The sequence below is a fragment of the Podarcis bocagei genome (genome assembly GCF_964188305.1).
Source record: "Podarcis bocagei genome assembly, chromosome: 6".
Lineage (NCBI taxonomy): Eukaryota > Metazoa > Chordata > Lepidosauria > Squamata > Lacertidae > Podarcis > Podarcis bocagei.
This window is the reverse complement of record NC_138130.1, coordinates 71,597,689-71,614,007: the sequence shown is the minus strand read 5'-3', so window position 1 is coordinate 71,614,007 and position 16,319 is coordinate 71,597,689. Positions and strand designations below refer to the sequence as shown.

The window sequence follows — 16,319 nt, the reverse complement described above, 5'->3', positions numbered from 1 at the left end:
GTGGGAAGCAATATTCTGCATCTATGACATTTATTGGCAAGAGAATAGAATATTCTTTGCATGTTCACGCAGCACCAAACTTTTGCTAAGTAATAATGATCAGAGTATAACCAGTTGAAAACTTTAAAAATAAAAACACTATAAAATAGGTAATGTGAGTTGTAAAGTATTCATTACAGAAAATCAGCAATATACTCAATTCCCAGAATACACCATCATGTTCATCATCTTAAACTAATGTCTGCACTCACGGCTAAAGACCAGCAACACTGACCCTTCACTGCCAGTTTAAATGACAGTTAATTAAAATTATGATAGCAATGAATAAACATTTTATGTACTTCAGTTGTCTAAGAATTATGCAGCTAGAATGAAATTTAATTTGCAAATAGAACTGCCAAGTTAAAGGCAAAATGCTGATAAAAAGTAAATTGTAAGTTATCACTGGTCATCCACACACATACAGGCAGGCACACAGACTCACTAATACAGTTTTCAAAGCATGCCTTCAACATTCAATTAAAAATCTAATTATATATGGTGTACCAATTACAACCCAAGTGATCTTGCTGTAGGAAGAATGCTTGTGAATGACTGTACTATTTTGTTGACTATTCTTTCTGCCTTAAAGAAAGCATATTTTTCTGAATGCTTTCCCTCTTAAAGAGCATTTACAATTTGCAGAGAGTTCAGCTTTTCCCTTTATGTAACTGTAAACCATGGGTCGCAAATTTCTCACCTTGATTTCAACAACATATGACAAGTACAAATTATGGGTGGTATTCATCCAAGTAGAGCAAAAGCTTCCAGCTGCACAATGGAACTTCATCTCCTCCTCTCCTACCAAACCCTCTAAATCTGTTCTGGTGAACCCTCCAACTATCTGGAACGGATTTGGAGAAGGTGCAGTGTATGTGCAGGAAGAGGAGAGGGAGGTGAAAATCTGTTGTGTAAATGGAAATGCTTATACTAATGAAACATTTTTACTTGATACCACTCTATGCAAATGGAAATGGAGATAAATTTGAAAACATTGCACAATTTAAATGTAAGTCAGATAATCAATTTTTCAAAGGCTGCATTTGGATGTAATGCAAAGCCAAGAACCATCTTTTATTAAGCCAAACTGTACACTGGTACACGATTCTCCCTTTATTCACGGGGGTAAACAAATCATGAAACAGGCTAGCATAGTGTTGCACCCAAGGTTGTGGTTTGTTAGGGCAAAGGAAACCATGAGGTCAAATTCACATGTAACACTAAGTTGGCTTCTCCATGGCTTTGGAAAGAGGTGAAAAGTGGGGACGCTTGCACTGTGTGCACCAGTATGTAGCTTGTGCACAAATGATTAAGCCAAGTTTTATGACTTCGTGTTATGTGTGAACACGGCCACTGTTTTTCACTTGCTATTTAGTTTTGCAAACTGGAATAATAAATAGTGTACTCTATTGGCATACTTAAGTATTCATAGAAAGGTGAGATACAAGTAAAATTTGACACCAGCATTTCTACTGCGTTAAATTGGTATGGCATGGGATGGGGGATATTACAATAGAAACATGTTGGGTTTTTTAATGTCATAGGGATGCCTATGTCAAACATATAGCTTAGATTCTAATGCCCAACTTAATGTATGCTTTGTGGTATTTTTACTAACTCTAAGTCACTGAGGATCTTTACTATAGCTCTGTAAGGGCTCCCAGGTTGACCGTAAAAATTACTTTTAACCCAACTCTGGATGCAGGGTTATGCGGGTCTACAAAGTGGGAGAACAATATGTGGTTTTTTGTGGGGAGGGGGTTTGAACAGTCCAGAATAAACCGTATTAAACTACAAATGGTTTTAAAAATTTATTTCCCTTTTTCTTACATCCTTACCAAGTGCATGCATAGAGGATAGGAACTCACACTGTACTGCCTACTCCTGCAAAGGCAAATGAATATTGGATGGGGGGAGGTAGAGGTATGGAGTGACAGATGACAAGTCAGTTGAGTGATGGAAGAAAAGCAGAGAAGATCAAAGATGAAGAGGAGCAGCAGTGGAGAAAGCAAAAGGAAAGCAGTGGGGATGAGAATCTAAGTGTGAAAGAAAAAGAGGCAGAGGTAGACCAGTCTTCAGCCAGACAGAACACTGTCATTCAACAGCAGCAGCCAGCACCAAATGACTGGGAAGCTGTAGAAGCAATTATTACTGATTCAACAAGAGTAACACTGTTCTTTATGGGTATATGAGTTATTTGTATTTGATTAGAATTGTTATGTTTATTATTTAGTTAATGTAGTCACTTGTGAAAAATCCAATAGATGTTCTCTCTCTATAGCTAGACAGACAGTGATCAAGACAGAGAAAGGATTTGTTTTCATCACTGGCTTGAATCTCTTGTGGTGCACTGCAGCCTGCTCCTAAAGCAGTAGTTTGCAAGAATGGTGAAAGTAGCAAGGGCAACTTGAGACGCCTTCCCATGTACCAGCAGGCATCACATATGTAAACACTTACGGATCTCATCTAATTTCTTGGGTGAGGGTGTCAAAATCATAAATGGTATAAATAAGACTACCTTTGGTGAGCTAGTAGGGCTGGCACAAGGGGATCGAGCAACTCCCTTTTGAATTAGATCTAGTCGAGGAGGCACTGGTGGGAGGCTAAGATGAGGTCCTTGGAGGGGTTCAGGAAGTGGCTTTCTTCTTTGTGCTAGTGGAGAAGATCCTGGAGATGTCACTGGGGAATTCTGTCTTTCAGTACACTGCAACAAAGTATTCATAAGCGTTATAAAACGGTTTTGGTTTTGTTTATTGGGATACTTTCATATACACTTTCAAATTCTTATGGCTTATGCATCTATCAACAATTACACTGGCTATATTGCTATGATGCCCATAATTTATTTTGAAGTATTAAATAGCTATTTTCACAGCTAAATGGCAATTGCAAAGAAATGCAGCAGTGCTAGAATTTGGACAAACAGAGCAGAGATTCATATTATGAGGAAGATAAAGATATTTGCTCAAAGAAAGAGAAATAAAGACAAATGAATATAATTACAAATTGGTTCCATATGAGAGCATAAATATACCCTACACCAGGGCTTAACACTTGCCACTTGCTGGAGGTGGCAACTCTCACACTAGACATCCCACTGAGTTCAAGGGAACGAACTTTCTAGTGCTGAGGATTTTAGTCTTAAGATTATTTAAGATTGCTCAGTTGGGGATTTTTAGGGTAGCATATTGCTTCAAGTTACAACATCTGGAGACTCTGTAGTCGAGTTCTATCCCAAACTCCAGCAATATTTTCAAAATACAGTTAATTTAATGCACGACAATAATTTAATTTAACACAAATTTCTTTGCTCTTTTATATTGCATCTTTTAAATGTTGGTGTACTAATAAAGCCTACAAGAAAGATACTTTAGCTAAAACTGAACACACTTGAATATCTTGGAATTCTTAGATACATAATCCCATTGAAGTTTTAAGTTAATTAGAAATGAAACTTATTAGAGCAGTACTTGGTTTCTGCAAGTAGGGCCATACCCAAGAAATGTTACTACGTTTGGAACACCTGCAAAGTTGCTTGAAGATCAAATCCTTGGTATTTCACATATCAACAATGTGCATTCACCGCAATATACATATATTCCATATATATACATATATTCCATATATATATACATATATACAATATACATATATTTCATATATTCCACAGTGATAGACAGAAGCCTAAACATCTAATTCACACACATTATCTGACACTGATGTCAGTTTTGAATACTTCTTTTTAACCTGTGTTGTTTTTGGAAAATATTTATTGCTGGAGATATTGCAGTGTGCATGCTATCCTTCACAATAAGTGATTATTTGTAATTTTGCTGAGCTTGTTAGCTCTTCAATTGTGTTCCTGAGGCGTTATTGCCTAACTAGTATTGATGCATTTAAACTGTTTCCATTATCATGGGTGCCACTGTGGTCTAAACCACTGAGCCTTTTGGGCTTGCCGATCAGAAGGTCGGCAATTCAAATCCATGCAAAGGGGTGAGCTCCCATTGCTCTGTCCCAGCTCCTGCCAACCTAGCAGTTCGAAAGCACACCAGGGCAAGCAGAGGAATAGGTACCACTGCATCGGGAAGGTAAACAGCATTTCTGTGTGCTCTGGCTTCTGTCACGGTGTTCCGTTGCACCAGAAGCGGTTTAGTCATGCAGGCCACATGACCCAGAAAGCTGTCTGTGGACAAATGCTGGTTTCCTCAGCCTGAAAGCGAGATGAGTGTCATACCTCATAGATGCCTTTGATTGGACTTAACCATCCAGGGGTCCTTTACCTTTATTATCACATCAATAGTACAGTCGTACCTCCGCTTACATATCCCTCTGGATATGTAATCTTCGGGATGCGAATGTGGCAAACTTGGAAGTATTTTTCCGGGTTTCGCCCCGAGCGCATGCACAAAAGCACTCTATGCGCCGCACACATTCACAGAAGTGGTCCTCCAGTTGCGAATTCCTCGGGATGCGGCCGTGACCTCCAGAACGGATCCCGTTCGCAACCGGAGGTACCACTGTAGTAGCTTATCAGCTTTAAAACCTACTTCTATGGATGAGGTAAGTATTCCACATGTCCCCTCTGCTCAAACTGACTGACTACTTTTTGAGTTTGAGCTATTGCCCTTGGGGGGCAGGAAAATCTTACCTTCAGGAAGGAGGTGCCAGGAGGAGAAGGGAATGATGACAGGGCAGGTGAAACCCAAGAGGGCCTCCTCTTGGTGGCCAGCTTGCTTTATACATCATTTATAGTGAGATGCACAATGTCTCATGATATGGTGGCACATGATCTAGGAAGCTTTGCTGCTGAGCAAAGCCCCTTTCCATTAAGATAAGCATTATTTCAATACGACATTTGGGAGGGTGGGGCAGAGCAGAGGAAATCAGGCTGCTTATAAGTCAAGCCCTTGTAAGGCCCATCATGGTTTTTCAAACTTTCAACTTGAAAACAAGCAGTCAAACTGCAAGTTCAGCTGAGCAGCTGGGTGTTTGCCTATCTCTACCATTTTCTTATAAGTAAATAAAGTCTGTAAAACATGAAATACTTTACAGTTTCAGTCTTAAAACTTTTACAATTGAAATAACATGTCCACACTTTGTTCTTTAGTGTTTGTACAGGGTGAATACACTTTTAAGAATCTGCAGGCTTGAGCCCAAATGAGACTACATGGAACGGAGGCATAGAAAAAAGGCATAACTGAATAATCATCAGCTTTAGCATTCTGAATCCAGACCAATTACAGTAGCTAGACTTTAATATTGTATGACAACTTGTGCTTTGAGAGCATTTGCACATGGTATATTGGTTGGGTCGATACAAGTTTAACGTATCAGCTATTCCCATTAGAGTTTTCCTGTGAGAAAGATTGTCACTTCAGTTTTGTGATTTATTCCTCAGACATTACAAATTTGCATTTTTTGCATGAAACAGAAAAACATATCTGAACCTCATTACTTTCTCTTCAGACATTACAAAGCAGCTACTAAATATGCTCAAGGCAATTGCTCTGGTTCTGGCAAAAGAGTAGCAAACCAGATGGTATAAATGTTTCACAATGCAAAGCAATCTGGATACTGACTCGGCATGATGCACAGCACCATGGAATTCCCAGATTGCTCTGAGACTGCAGCAAGTGGGTAGGGAGATCATGATTTCTGTTAAATGTTCTGAGCATGAAATTGGGTATTTCTGTCCGCAATTGTGCAAACTGTGCTTTAGAAGGTAAACAGGATTCATTTTATTAAATTAGGAGAGGGGTGGGGAAACTCCATCCCATGGTCCAATCTTGGCTTGCTAGGTGTTCCAATTTGGCCTGCTAGGCCATTTCCCCCAAACTTTTCCCATCTGCCCATCTACTGACCTCACTGGGTTTAATTCTACATTGGCTGTGTATCCTGTCTGAAGGGAACAGGATCAAATAGCCAAGGCAGCAGAATTTAATCCATGGTCATCAGTAATTAGTAATGGCAGCAGAGACTCCTCTTTTCACACACCTGGCTGCTGCCTGCCCATTCACTTAAAGAAGAACAGTCAGCTGTTTTAAGCGGCACTTTTGCAAAGTGCTTAAAAACAGCCTTGAAACTCCCATGTCAGCCTCCAGAGCTATATTTTAAAGCACATGATATATCTGGAAATATATATATACCTTCCGCACAGAAGCTAATCGATTCATCATTAAAGATTCTTCTCTGTCGTCGTCGTCGTCCAATTCGAGCATGGGTATACCAAAACTATCCATAATGCTGCAGCACCTTGTGTTCTCATCTCGGGGATCAAAGGGGTCCACAATTATGGGTTCAGTTCCTTTGATTTCACAGCGGCAGAAAGGACACCCCTGACCATCAGACTCCTATATGGGTGAAAAGCAAAGTCCTTAATTACTGAGCACTATTTTTATTTGTATGTATAGAACATTCCTCAAGAAAAGGGAAATCAGTGAAAAGAATTTTAATTGTTAATTAAAATTACTGCAAAAGAAAACCCAACTGAATGTCTGTTATTCAAATATAGTTCTGTTTTATTTTGTCTTCCAGGCTTGCCTCTTCATGAACGTTCAGATATACATCTGGACTTGCAGTTGTCACTAACATGTTGCAGTATTGTGAATAGCTACACTAATGGGAACCTCTTTCATTTGGTAGAATTCCAAAAATTAGGTCAAAAGCTTTCATACCAATGAATTTACACAAACATTTCTAAGCAATTAGGGACATATTATCTAATAGCTTTCAAAAGGTCATATTTGTTTACCTTGCACATGAACATCATTGGTATTATGTTCCCAAAATTGTTAAGAGGAATAAACATAAATTACCCAATCTGTTTTTCTCCCTACAGAAGTAAGTTTTTAATTGTGCATGGTTGTTTTTTACATTTATAAGTAAATGCAACACAAACATAAACAACCGGAGAAAAAATACATGTTTTAAAGAACGGAGCAAAAGAAAGGCAGGCAGGCAGAGAATATCACTGTACAGCATAGAGGTACTATTTACTTTACAGTATAGAGGTACTATTTGAGGGGAAAAGAAGAAATATTTTTTGCTTTTTAACCACAGGCTCTATGCTTTATCAAGTGCTTTTGAAACTTCTCTCTTTCTCTCTTGTTTATTTATTTCTATATCACATGCATCCTCACACCATTATGAATGTAAATTATATCTATTCAGTCAGACTTGCTTAAATAAGACAATATACAAGTGACTTTTCACACTGCCTACTGGAAAGGAGTCTCCACATTTTGTCAGTCCTTGATAACTTACCAAATACTGACTCTGCCTTATCCTCAAAATCAGAACAGGAGTGCTGTCCTGTGTCTGAAAACGCTCAAAGCTTTAGAGGCATAGGGAATGCTTCTGAAGCAAAATGCAAAAAAATAAACAAACTCTGAACTTGGTCTCACTTTGTGCAGGAAGGTAGTCGGATTAAAAGAGATGACTGTTACTAGCAACCTTGACAATGCATTTGTAGATAACCACTTTGGGCTTTAAAATAAGCAATGATTCTATACAAATGAGTGATTAGCTACGCACACATATAAATTCAATTCAATGTTATGAGCATACAGGAATATTAGGGCAGTGCATGAGTATGAGAAAAAAAACTATTTTTAAAAAAACCCCAAGATAAGTTCCTTTTTCTTATCTTATACATTTTAATTTTTATTTCAATGTTTATTTATCCTAGTTTTCTCTCCATTAAAAAGTACTGAGAAAGTTGACATTCAGTACAGAATACCCAGAATAACTGAAGACATGGAGTAGCTTATTTTATTTAATAACGCAGATGTTTCACTATGGGAAAAGGGGACTGGCAATTTCTCCTTAGGCATGTCTAATGAGCCATTATGACAGCAATTAAACACTAACCACTAGCAAGTATCAACTGACATTGCTACAGTATGTTCCTTTCATCAACTCATTAATTATACAGAAGTTAAATTTGCAATGAAGTTTGATTAAATAGGAAATGTGGCTGCTAATGCAAGAAAAGCCCAATGCTCTCTTTCTCATTAGAATTCACTTATTAAGGGTTACACTTTAGCTGGAAATACACGATCTGTGTGTTTGGTTTGGGCCATATTCTTCATCCCCACTGAGGTGTAGAAGGAGGAACAGCACTCCAATGGAAAGTTAACACCTGCAATCTCCTTCTGCACTTGTTTTTACAGCTGCTACACCTAAAGACCCAACAGAGAGTGCAATCCCCATTGGTGAAAGGAGGAAAAGGGATATTTTTAATTCAATTGCCACCATTTCTACGGCCTTCTTAGCATCCTTAATAGTTTTTTAGATTCCACCAGACAAACAAAAGCATGTAAAAACAGAGCCTAAAATTTATATACACAAAGATCACACTGGGTGCAATCTGAGAGAGTTTACTTCCTGAGAGTCTGCTAGATGTAATAGGACTGGACTCGCTGGTACCTTCCATCAGATTTAAGTGTGTTTAACTTTCTTTGAATGGTTTCTATTTTAAATGCTTAGGTACAATTTAGGTACAAGTAGGCAGAGTTCAGGCTTGTCAGATTAATTTTGCTTTTTCCGAGAACCCCAAGATCTACCAACAAGAGCCTGGCACAATATTCTAAGATATAGCCTCTGAGCATGACTGAGCATAGCAAATTTTGTTTTCATTACTAGAAACAAGCAGAGCGTACGGTACTTTCACATAAACATTCACGCCTGGTTAAGTTTTCTCATTTTGAGAAGCCGAAAGTTATTTTGAAGTGAGTTGCTTCAAATAGCCATTTTGAGCAGGATTTAATCTCTGTCCATCAGCTGAAGAGCAGAGGTTTCATCCTGTTGCCTTGTACCCATGATCATGTTCTCTGCTGGGTATACAGCAAAAAGCTGCGGCGGAATTAAATCCTGTCCATCAGTGATGTCAACTGATGGGATAGTGTGGGCATGATTTGGGAAAAATAGCCTTGTAGGCCAAAATTGGATCCCCTTGTGGACCATGACTGGCCTGGAGGACAGAGGTTCCCCATTCCTACAGTAAGGGTTCTCCAGATTTGGTAAAGCAAAGGAAGAGGGGTAGGAGAAAGAGAGATGATTCACCTTAGCTTCCTCCTCGGCTTGGTGTTTTATTGCTGGGTGAGTTATTTATCGCACAAGTTCTTAGGAGTGCTGACCATTTGAGAAGTCTCTCTCTTCTCCACCCATACACCACTACTTATCTTCTCCATCCAATAATTTTTAAACATCTTCCTTGACAAGCTCACACCTAATAATGCTGTTACTTGTAATTCTCAATAGCTTATTGATCTAGCTTTGAATACAGCCCTGCATTTATTTTCATATATGATAAAGTGTGTCAAAGTGCAGGGCCAGATGCCCTCCACCCCATTCCATATAAAGAACATAACTGGACTGGCAACTGAAGCTTATTTCAATGCTGGTAACACGATAGCATTGTCCACAGCACCTGAGGCAGCACAGTAGTTTGAAGTGGCTATGACAGTCCATGTAGCATACATAGGTCTGTCCTCCCACAAAGGGAAATAGCTGCTACTCTGTACCTCAGCATCTGCCTTTCACTTTGCCTATTATAGGACTGGCATGACAAAGTGGAAGCAAAGTAGCAATATTTCAAAGCATATTCCTGAAGCCGATACTGCTGAAAATGAACAGTGAAAAGAGGACCACAACAAGCCGGAAAATAAACCTACCTAAATATATACATCTGGTGAATGAATACAAGAAAGAAAACCTACCTGCCATGCTGTAAGGCAAGATGTGCACATCAGATGCCCACAAGGCTCAATCTTCACATCTTTGTCATTTTCTGCACAAATTTTACAAAGCTGGAATGTGGAACCCATTTCACAGTACAATTCATATTGTTCCTGAAAACAAGACTATTGCAGTTAAGTGGCTCTGTGGGATGGTAAGTTTACAAGCTTGCTTCTAACACAGTTTGAGGTTTTTAAGCAAAACAGTGTTTGAGATCACCTATTTTTGAAGACATTCATGTGACAGAAAATACCTCACAGTAACTGGCTACAGTTACTGGCTAACATTATGATAGAAAACTATTTCAAAACGGGCATAACTTGAAAACAAATGGGGTTGGGGAGATACCCAGAAGACCTGGAAATGATACCTGAAAGCAGCAAAGGAATTATCTTTTTGTTAATTCCTCCTAATTTGCCATAGCAAGTGAAAGTTCATGTTCCAGCTAGAAAGTTGTGTCCATTTCCCTCTGTTGGGAACTGGAACTGCACGACAGTATGAAGTATCTCTAGCTTATATTTTAGTCTTTTCTAACAAAATCTTATCTTTGCCAAAGTTCTGCTCTTCTTCCTTAATTTTCCTGTCTTTTCATTTTTATAGTAGGTGAAATACCAATCAAAGATGTGTAAGGAAATTATAATCTTCCAATATCATCTTCAACATGTCATCACTGCTAGAAGGATAATTATCTCCTAAGTGCTCATAACATTTGTACTCTAGGTGCCAATTCTTCCTTAAATGTCAGGAAAAAATGTCACAATGCAAGCAGTAATTACAGCATTGTTAGCATACTCCACATAGCATGTACAGGCAACTTGGGGGGTATTCGAGGGTTTGTTTGTTATTGTTTTTTCATTTTAAGTGATAGTGATTTATCTTTACTATGAAAAAATACTTTGTAATGCCTATCAAAACATCAAGTCTAACAACATGCATCAGAAACATTCAAAATGCAGCCAGGGTATTGGCCAATCCACAACAGCTACAAAGAATGAATAGACCACCCTCATCAATATGACAAAACTACCAATGGATGGTGCAGAGAAGAAGAGATAAGGATTTCTGGCCAACACTTCCTCATTTTTTTATCCTTTCACCATATACGACCAAAGGTCACTCAAGCCCTAAGATGTAATTATCACCAGAGAGGCATCCAGAGGGGCCAAGCCGCTTGATAAAAATAAATTCACAGGCTACCAAGATCATTACGGTTTTAAACACCCTCCCTACTACAGTTCACAACAAACACACTAATTGCTTTTCATGAAGGTAACTGAATAGAGATTGTAAAGCAATTAATTATATTTTTGAGGTTAAGGATGATTTTATTTGGATGTTATTTTGAGACTATTGAATAATATTATATTTAGCTTAATTATAAAGTAAATCCAAACTTTTTCAGAGAGCCCCTATGCAAACCCATCTCATATATTTCCACACTCCCCTGCCACACCTCAATAGTGAGTGCCCATTAATGGGTGTAAATGAACATCTTACTAAATTTTGGCATTTAAATCTGTTGCATTGTTTTTTATTAATGTTTTTGCTATAAATGAAGTGATAATATGGAACATACCTGTGTAACTTTTATGTGATCATGTGGGGTGGGTTCACACAGTCCTGTCAGATCAGGATTATAACTTCTTCCATCTGGGTACAGATAGCTGGATTACAAAGAAATAAAGTTTACAATTTTACATTGCTTCTAAATTTTTTAACATTTAATCACACAATGTGCACTAACACATATATAGCTACAAGTTAAGAAAACCCAAACATATGGCTTTCCGAATGAATTTGATAAAACTGGGACAAGTTCACAAGGTCACTAGACAACACAAATCACAATAGTTACACCTGAAAGCATTCTACCACCAAGCTATTCATGAATGGTAAATTTAGATGAGGGTTCCAAAGGTTTTCTCACCCCACTCTAAGCATTTGCTTCCAACAACTTTTTACATTTCCTCTTGCCATTCATTACAATGTCCATGTTTATGTTGTTTTTCTTTATGCACTATCTGCTGATAATTGTAGCCCACTTTTCCTTTCATTGTCGCATATAAGTTCACCCTCACCGCTTCTCTTCTCGTCTCGTTTTACTGTTAAGTCAGCAACATAGACTCTAGTTTGCCTAAATTTGGGACACTAAAGAAGAGTGTTTGTTTCCCTTTCCCTGCATGAAAATTATGAGCACTCATTGCAATAAAGATCTAATTTTATATTGGATAACTAAACATTGGTCAGACTGAAATACAGTGGTACCTTGGGTTAAGTACTTAATCTGTTCTGGAGGGCCGTTCTTAACCTGAAACTGTTCTTAACCTGAAGCACCACTTTAGCTAATGGGGCCTCCCACTGCTGCCGCGCCGCCGCAGCACGATTTCTGTTCTCATCCTGAAGCAAAGTTCTTAACCGGAGGTACTATTTCTGGGTTTGAGGAGTCTGTAACCTGAAGCATATGTAACCTGAAGCGCACGTAACCCGAGGTACCACTGTACATACCGCTCTTAGGTGCATTCCATCTGTCAAAGAACCAAGATTCTGTATTTAAAGTAGTAAACATTTATACTCACAATCCCTCCCGGCTGCCATCAATCAGAGCTTGAAATAAAGGCTTATTATGAGGTATTGTCTGTAAAATATTTCCATCGCCAGTGACGTATCCAATGGCCCACTGTCCTAGTCGAGTGCAGCTTAATCTGAAAATGTAGCTATAAGGCAAAGTTACAAAAACACACTTAACAACATACAAAAAGACCTCCTGGATCAGGCCTAAGGTCCATCTAACCCATTGCCCTCCATGTTGTTTCACCCTCAATTTCCATTAGCTCAAAAATATGGCTAATAATCAGTGATGATGGGAGATGTGGTCCTGCAACATCTGGAGGGCCAGAGGTTAACCATCTCTCCACTAAAGCTGCAGTATGTGGTGCCTATAGCCCAGCCTCTACATGAAAAACATGGGTCCTGTTAAAAGTTAGGAAAACTTTCATTTAAAATTAGACAGAGGGGTAATAATCCCCCCAGTTCTGAAAGAAAGGTAAAAAAATCCGGAAGCAGCACATTTAAAAGGCTCAGCACTTAAAACAAGGGATCTATGTTTATTAGACTTTACTATGTTCACATAAGTGCATTTTATAATTTTAAAATGCAAATTCAGTCAGGTGAGCAACACCAGGGTTGCAGGTTTTTCCAGTGTAGCTAGGAATCTCAGAAAATATACCAAGTGAACACTGGTCAAAATAGCACAAAGAGCAAAAGGTTTTACTGAAGACAAAGGTCAAATGACCCTCTTCTAAGAAGTATTAGCAAAAATGAATTACCTTCCTGGTTTGGTGCTGTATTTTTGTAACCGTGCTTTAACTTCATCGTAAGTCAGAAATGCCATATATCCAGGATGCGTTACAGCTAGGAAGTTCCAGTTTCTTAATATTGAACCCCAAGGCTAAACACAAAGTGAAAAAAATACTGTATTTTTGTCCCATCTTTCCTCCAATCATTGTGGTGGCATACACTGCTATTTCCTCACTACACTTGCGACCATGTGGGGTAGATTAGGCTGAGAAAGAGGGCCAGCTTGAATCTAACAAGCTCACTACAACATGCTTTTGTAAGTCAGGATTTTGTTCCATGATTTGGTAAAGCAGGCAATGAGCTTCATGCCTGTGGGCTCCCTGCATCTCTCTCTGTGTTACTGGTTTCTGCCATGATTACTTTAAATCACATTTTTTCATTTTGGAAATAAAGGGAAAGTGCTTTAAAGTAAGCATGATTTTTAAAAAAACACTGAAACCAGCACATGAGGGGACGGGGAGCATGAGAACTGTATCCATCTTAATAAATCATGGTTTATTAAGCCAGGATCTTTATGTCTGAACCAGCACATTGTGACTGAGCCAAGGCCACTCAGTAAACTTCATAGCTAGATGTAAATTTTTGCTCAGCTATCCTCAGTCCAAATTCAACATTCCAGACAGTCACCATATCAAAGTGTCTCACAATGTATGCAAGATATACTTCTGAAGTCTACAGAATTATTAACATAATTCATTCAATGTACGTGATTAACTTTGATACAATTTAACTGGGGGAAACATGCCTAGGTTCATAGCAGGTGAAGAAAAGCCTACTGTCAGCTAAATATAAACTGTTGCTCCTCATGAAGCAGGTATCAGAACTTCAATCAAAACTAATTCTCTCTCTCTCTTTATATACTGCCTTTAATAAAAATTATATTAACATGATTCACAATACAATAAAACAATGCAATAAAACATAATAGAAAGCTGTAGTACCCAACATCAGGGGCCCAAGAATACAGAAGCAATTTCTATAATCTTACCTAGTGTTAAGTATGCAATTTATCACAGCAGTGATGCATGGTAATATACTAAACCTGCCAACTATTACAATTCTTATTTGGAGGTATATAGAGTTCAAGAATATAAACAGATCCTATCTCATATTCCCATACCCAGATGTTTAGTTTGTCAGAGTCTTCAAGCTGCCCTCATAAAGGGAAGAATTTTTTTCTTTTCTCATCTGTACTCTCTCCTTACACCATTATATTTATTGTGAAGGTGAGAAAAAAGTAATAGAGGAGCTCTAAGCATAATAAGCAAATTGGCTTTTTTATTTAAAAAGTTAAGCCAAAGATAATTCACACAAATAAAGTTTCCACAATAAACCAAGCCTCAGCTTTTATTCAGTTTTAATCAGACTTTTTTATTAACATTTTCTCTGAACAAAATGTGGCAAAGATTTTGTTTTTAACTGAACAAAATGGTTTATTGACTTCAACCATTAGTGAATGCTTTGTAGGGTTTAAATAAACATACTTGGTTGTAGACAACATAGGAAGAGGATGTTCAATATTAGGCTGAATATTTTACCTGGAATAATCTGGTGAAGATATCAAATTCAAAGACTGAAATGTAGTCATTGCAGGTTAAATCAATAGTAGATTTCAAAGCCATTGCTTCCAAACCAGAACTAATCTGATGCACTTCATGCAGACACTGACGGAACACCTTCCAAGGCACTATGGTTCTGTAATGCAAAAACAGTATTGAAGTGTTACACAATATGCTACCATTTTCTAAGTAACATCACATCCTGTAAAATCAGAGCCATGTAGGTTCATGATTACACATCATGTTCGCTTACATCTCCAGGTGAAGGGTTACCAGCAACCTTCTCCTGGCAGCACTATGGCCAGGGGCGAGGAAAGAAGATAGATGATGGACGGAATTGGTGTCTGAACAGCACAGCAAGATTTTAAGTTGGCACCGGGGGGAGAGCACCATTCAAGGTCTACTTAGGCAGCAAAATTACTTGTGTCAGCACTGAACATGGCTCTGTATCTAGGTAAAGGATACACAAAGGCATGGATATGTGCCTTTGGTGGTGGCAAGCCACACTTTGGAACATACTGGAAATATACCTGGCCAATTCCTTTTTGTAAAAAATTGATTGCCCAGAAAAAACATTTAATACTGGTTCACAGCCCTTTAAATAATGTGCAGATTTTGGAGGCTTCTTAAAATTGGTATCTTCACATAATTCTTTTCAAAATATTTTCCACTTGTATGATGACAATTATTATCTTTCCCGTGGTTTCCAGTTTATAGGAATGAGTACTATTGCTCAGATCCCAGAATGCACCACCCACAAACGAGAGGTAGCAATACATTTGGGGAAGCCCCGAGGTTTGCAGAAGGAAAAGAAACTGAAAATAGGGAAGGGGAGAACCCAACACAGCACCAAGGACTCAGTGAGCACTTAAGGATGACTGACTATTGAGGGAGGATGGAAAACTGGATGGAAGGAGAAAGCAATGGAGCATCTTGGGTGAACAGCACTGGCTGACTGAAGGAAACACTGTACAAGAGCAGCCGACATTGCAAAACTGTGTTTCAGGTCCCATTTGCTATTCCTGTTATTTGTTCACACTTCAACTCTCTGACAATAGAGTAATTAAAATGCTAAATAAATAGATAACAGTTACTTAAGACCACCTGAAAATGTGGACTACAGGGGGAAATATTGCTATTGGCTTCAAAGTTAATAGCCCTACATTTAAATAATATTTAAAAATAGTTCAAACCAGGAAGATGCTGCCCATCATGATTCATATCCAGACAGTAGCTGAATGCTAAATTTTAGCAATAAACTTCTGAAGTCTTAGTGCCATCTCAGCAAATTTCCCAGCTAATATATAGTGTAGACTTTTTTCCTTTTGATTTATTACCGCATGTATTCTTTCCCAATATACCCAGATGTTTCAATAATGCAACTTGCTGAAAGACAAGTAGGTAGATAGGTTGTAGGGTGTGAGGTTTTGAAGAGCCTATACTCCAATAGTTACAGTCACAGACCTGCCATAAGCAATCTTGCCAAAGGAATTTCCTACCTTGAAGCAAAAATAGCTCACAGGGAGTGGCTGTGTAAGAACTCTGTGGTAAACTTCACAGAATGAAATTTTAGATGGCATCAAACTCGCAGAGGTGAGCAAGTTCATTAATATATGGATTACA

The 16,319-nt window shown here is 38.3% G+C and overlaps 1 protein-coding gene across 1 annotated transcript in view; it reads right to left on the bottom strand.

Annotated features, from left to right (window-relative positions):
* The window catches only part of CBLB (Cbl proto-oncogene B), a 56,125-nt gene that overhangs the window by 15,970 nt on the left and 23,836 nt on the right, over positions 1–16,319 (bottom strand). The window contains exons 5-11 of the mRNA XM_081198959.1: positions 14,676–14,832; positions 13,107–13,228; positions 12,357–12,494; positions 11,357–11,444; positions 9,762–9,893; positions 6,189–6,392; positions 2,558–2,743 (exon numbers count right to left, since the gene is read on the bottom strand). Coding sequence (XP_081055085.1) covers positions 2,558–2,743; positions 6,189–6,392; positions 9,762–9,893; positions 11,357–11,444; positions 12,357–12,494; positions 13,107–13,228; positions 14,676–14,832 — 1,027 coding nt within the window. The remainder of the gene's footprint in view (positions 1–2,557; positions 2,744–6,188; positions 6,393–9,761; positions 9,894–11,356; positions 11,445–12,356; positions 12,495–13,106; positions 13,229–14,675; positions 14,833–16,319) is intronic.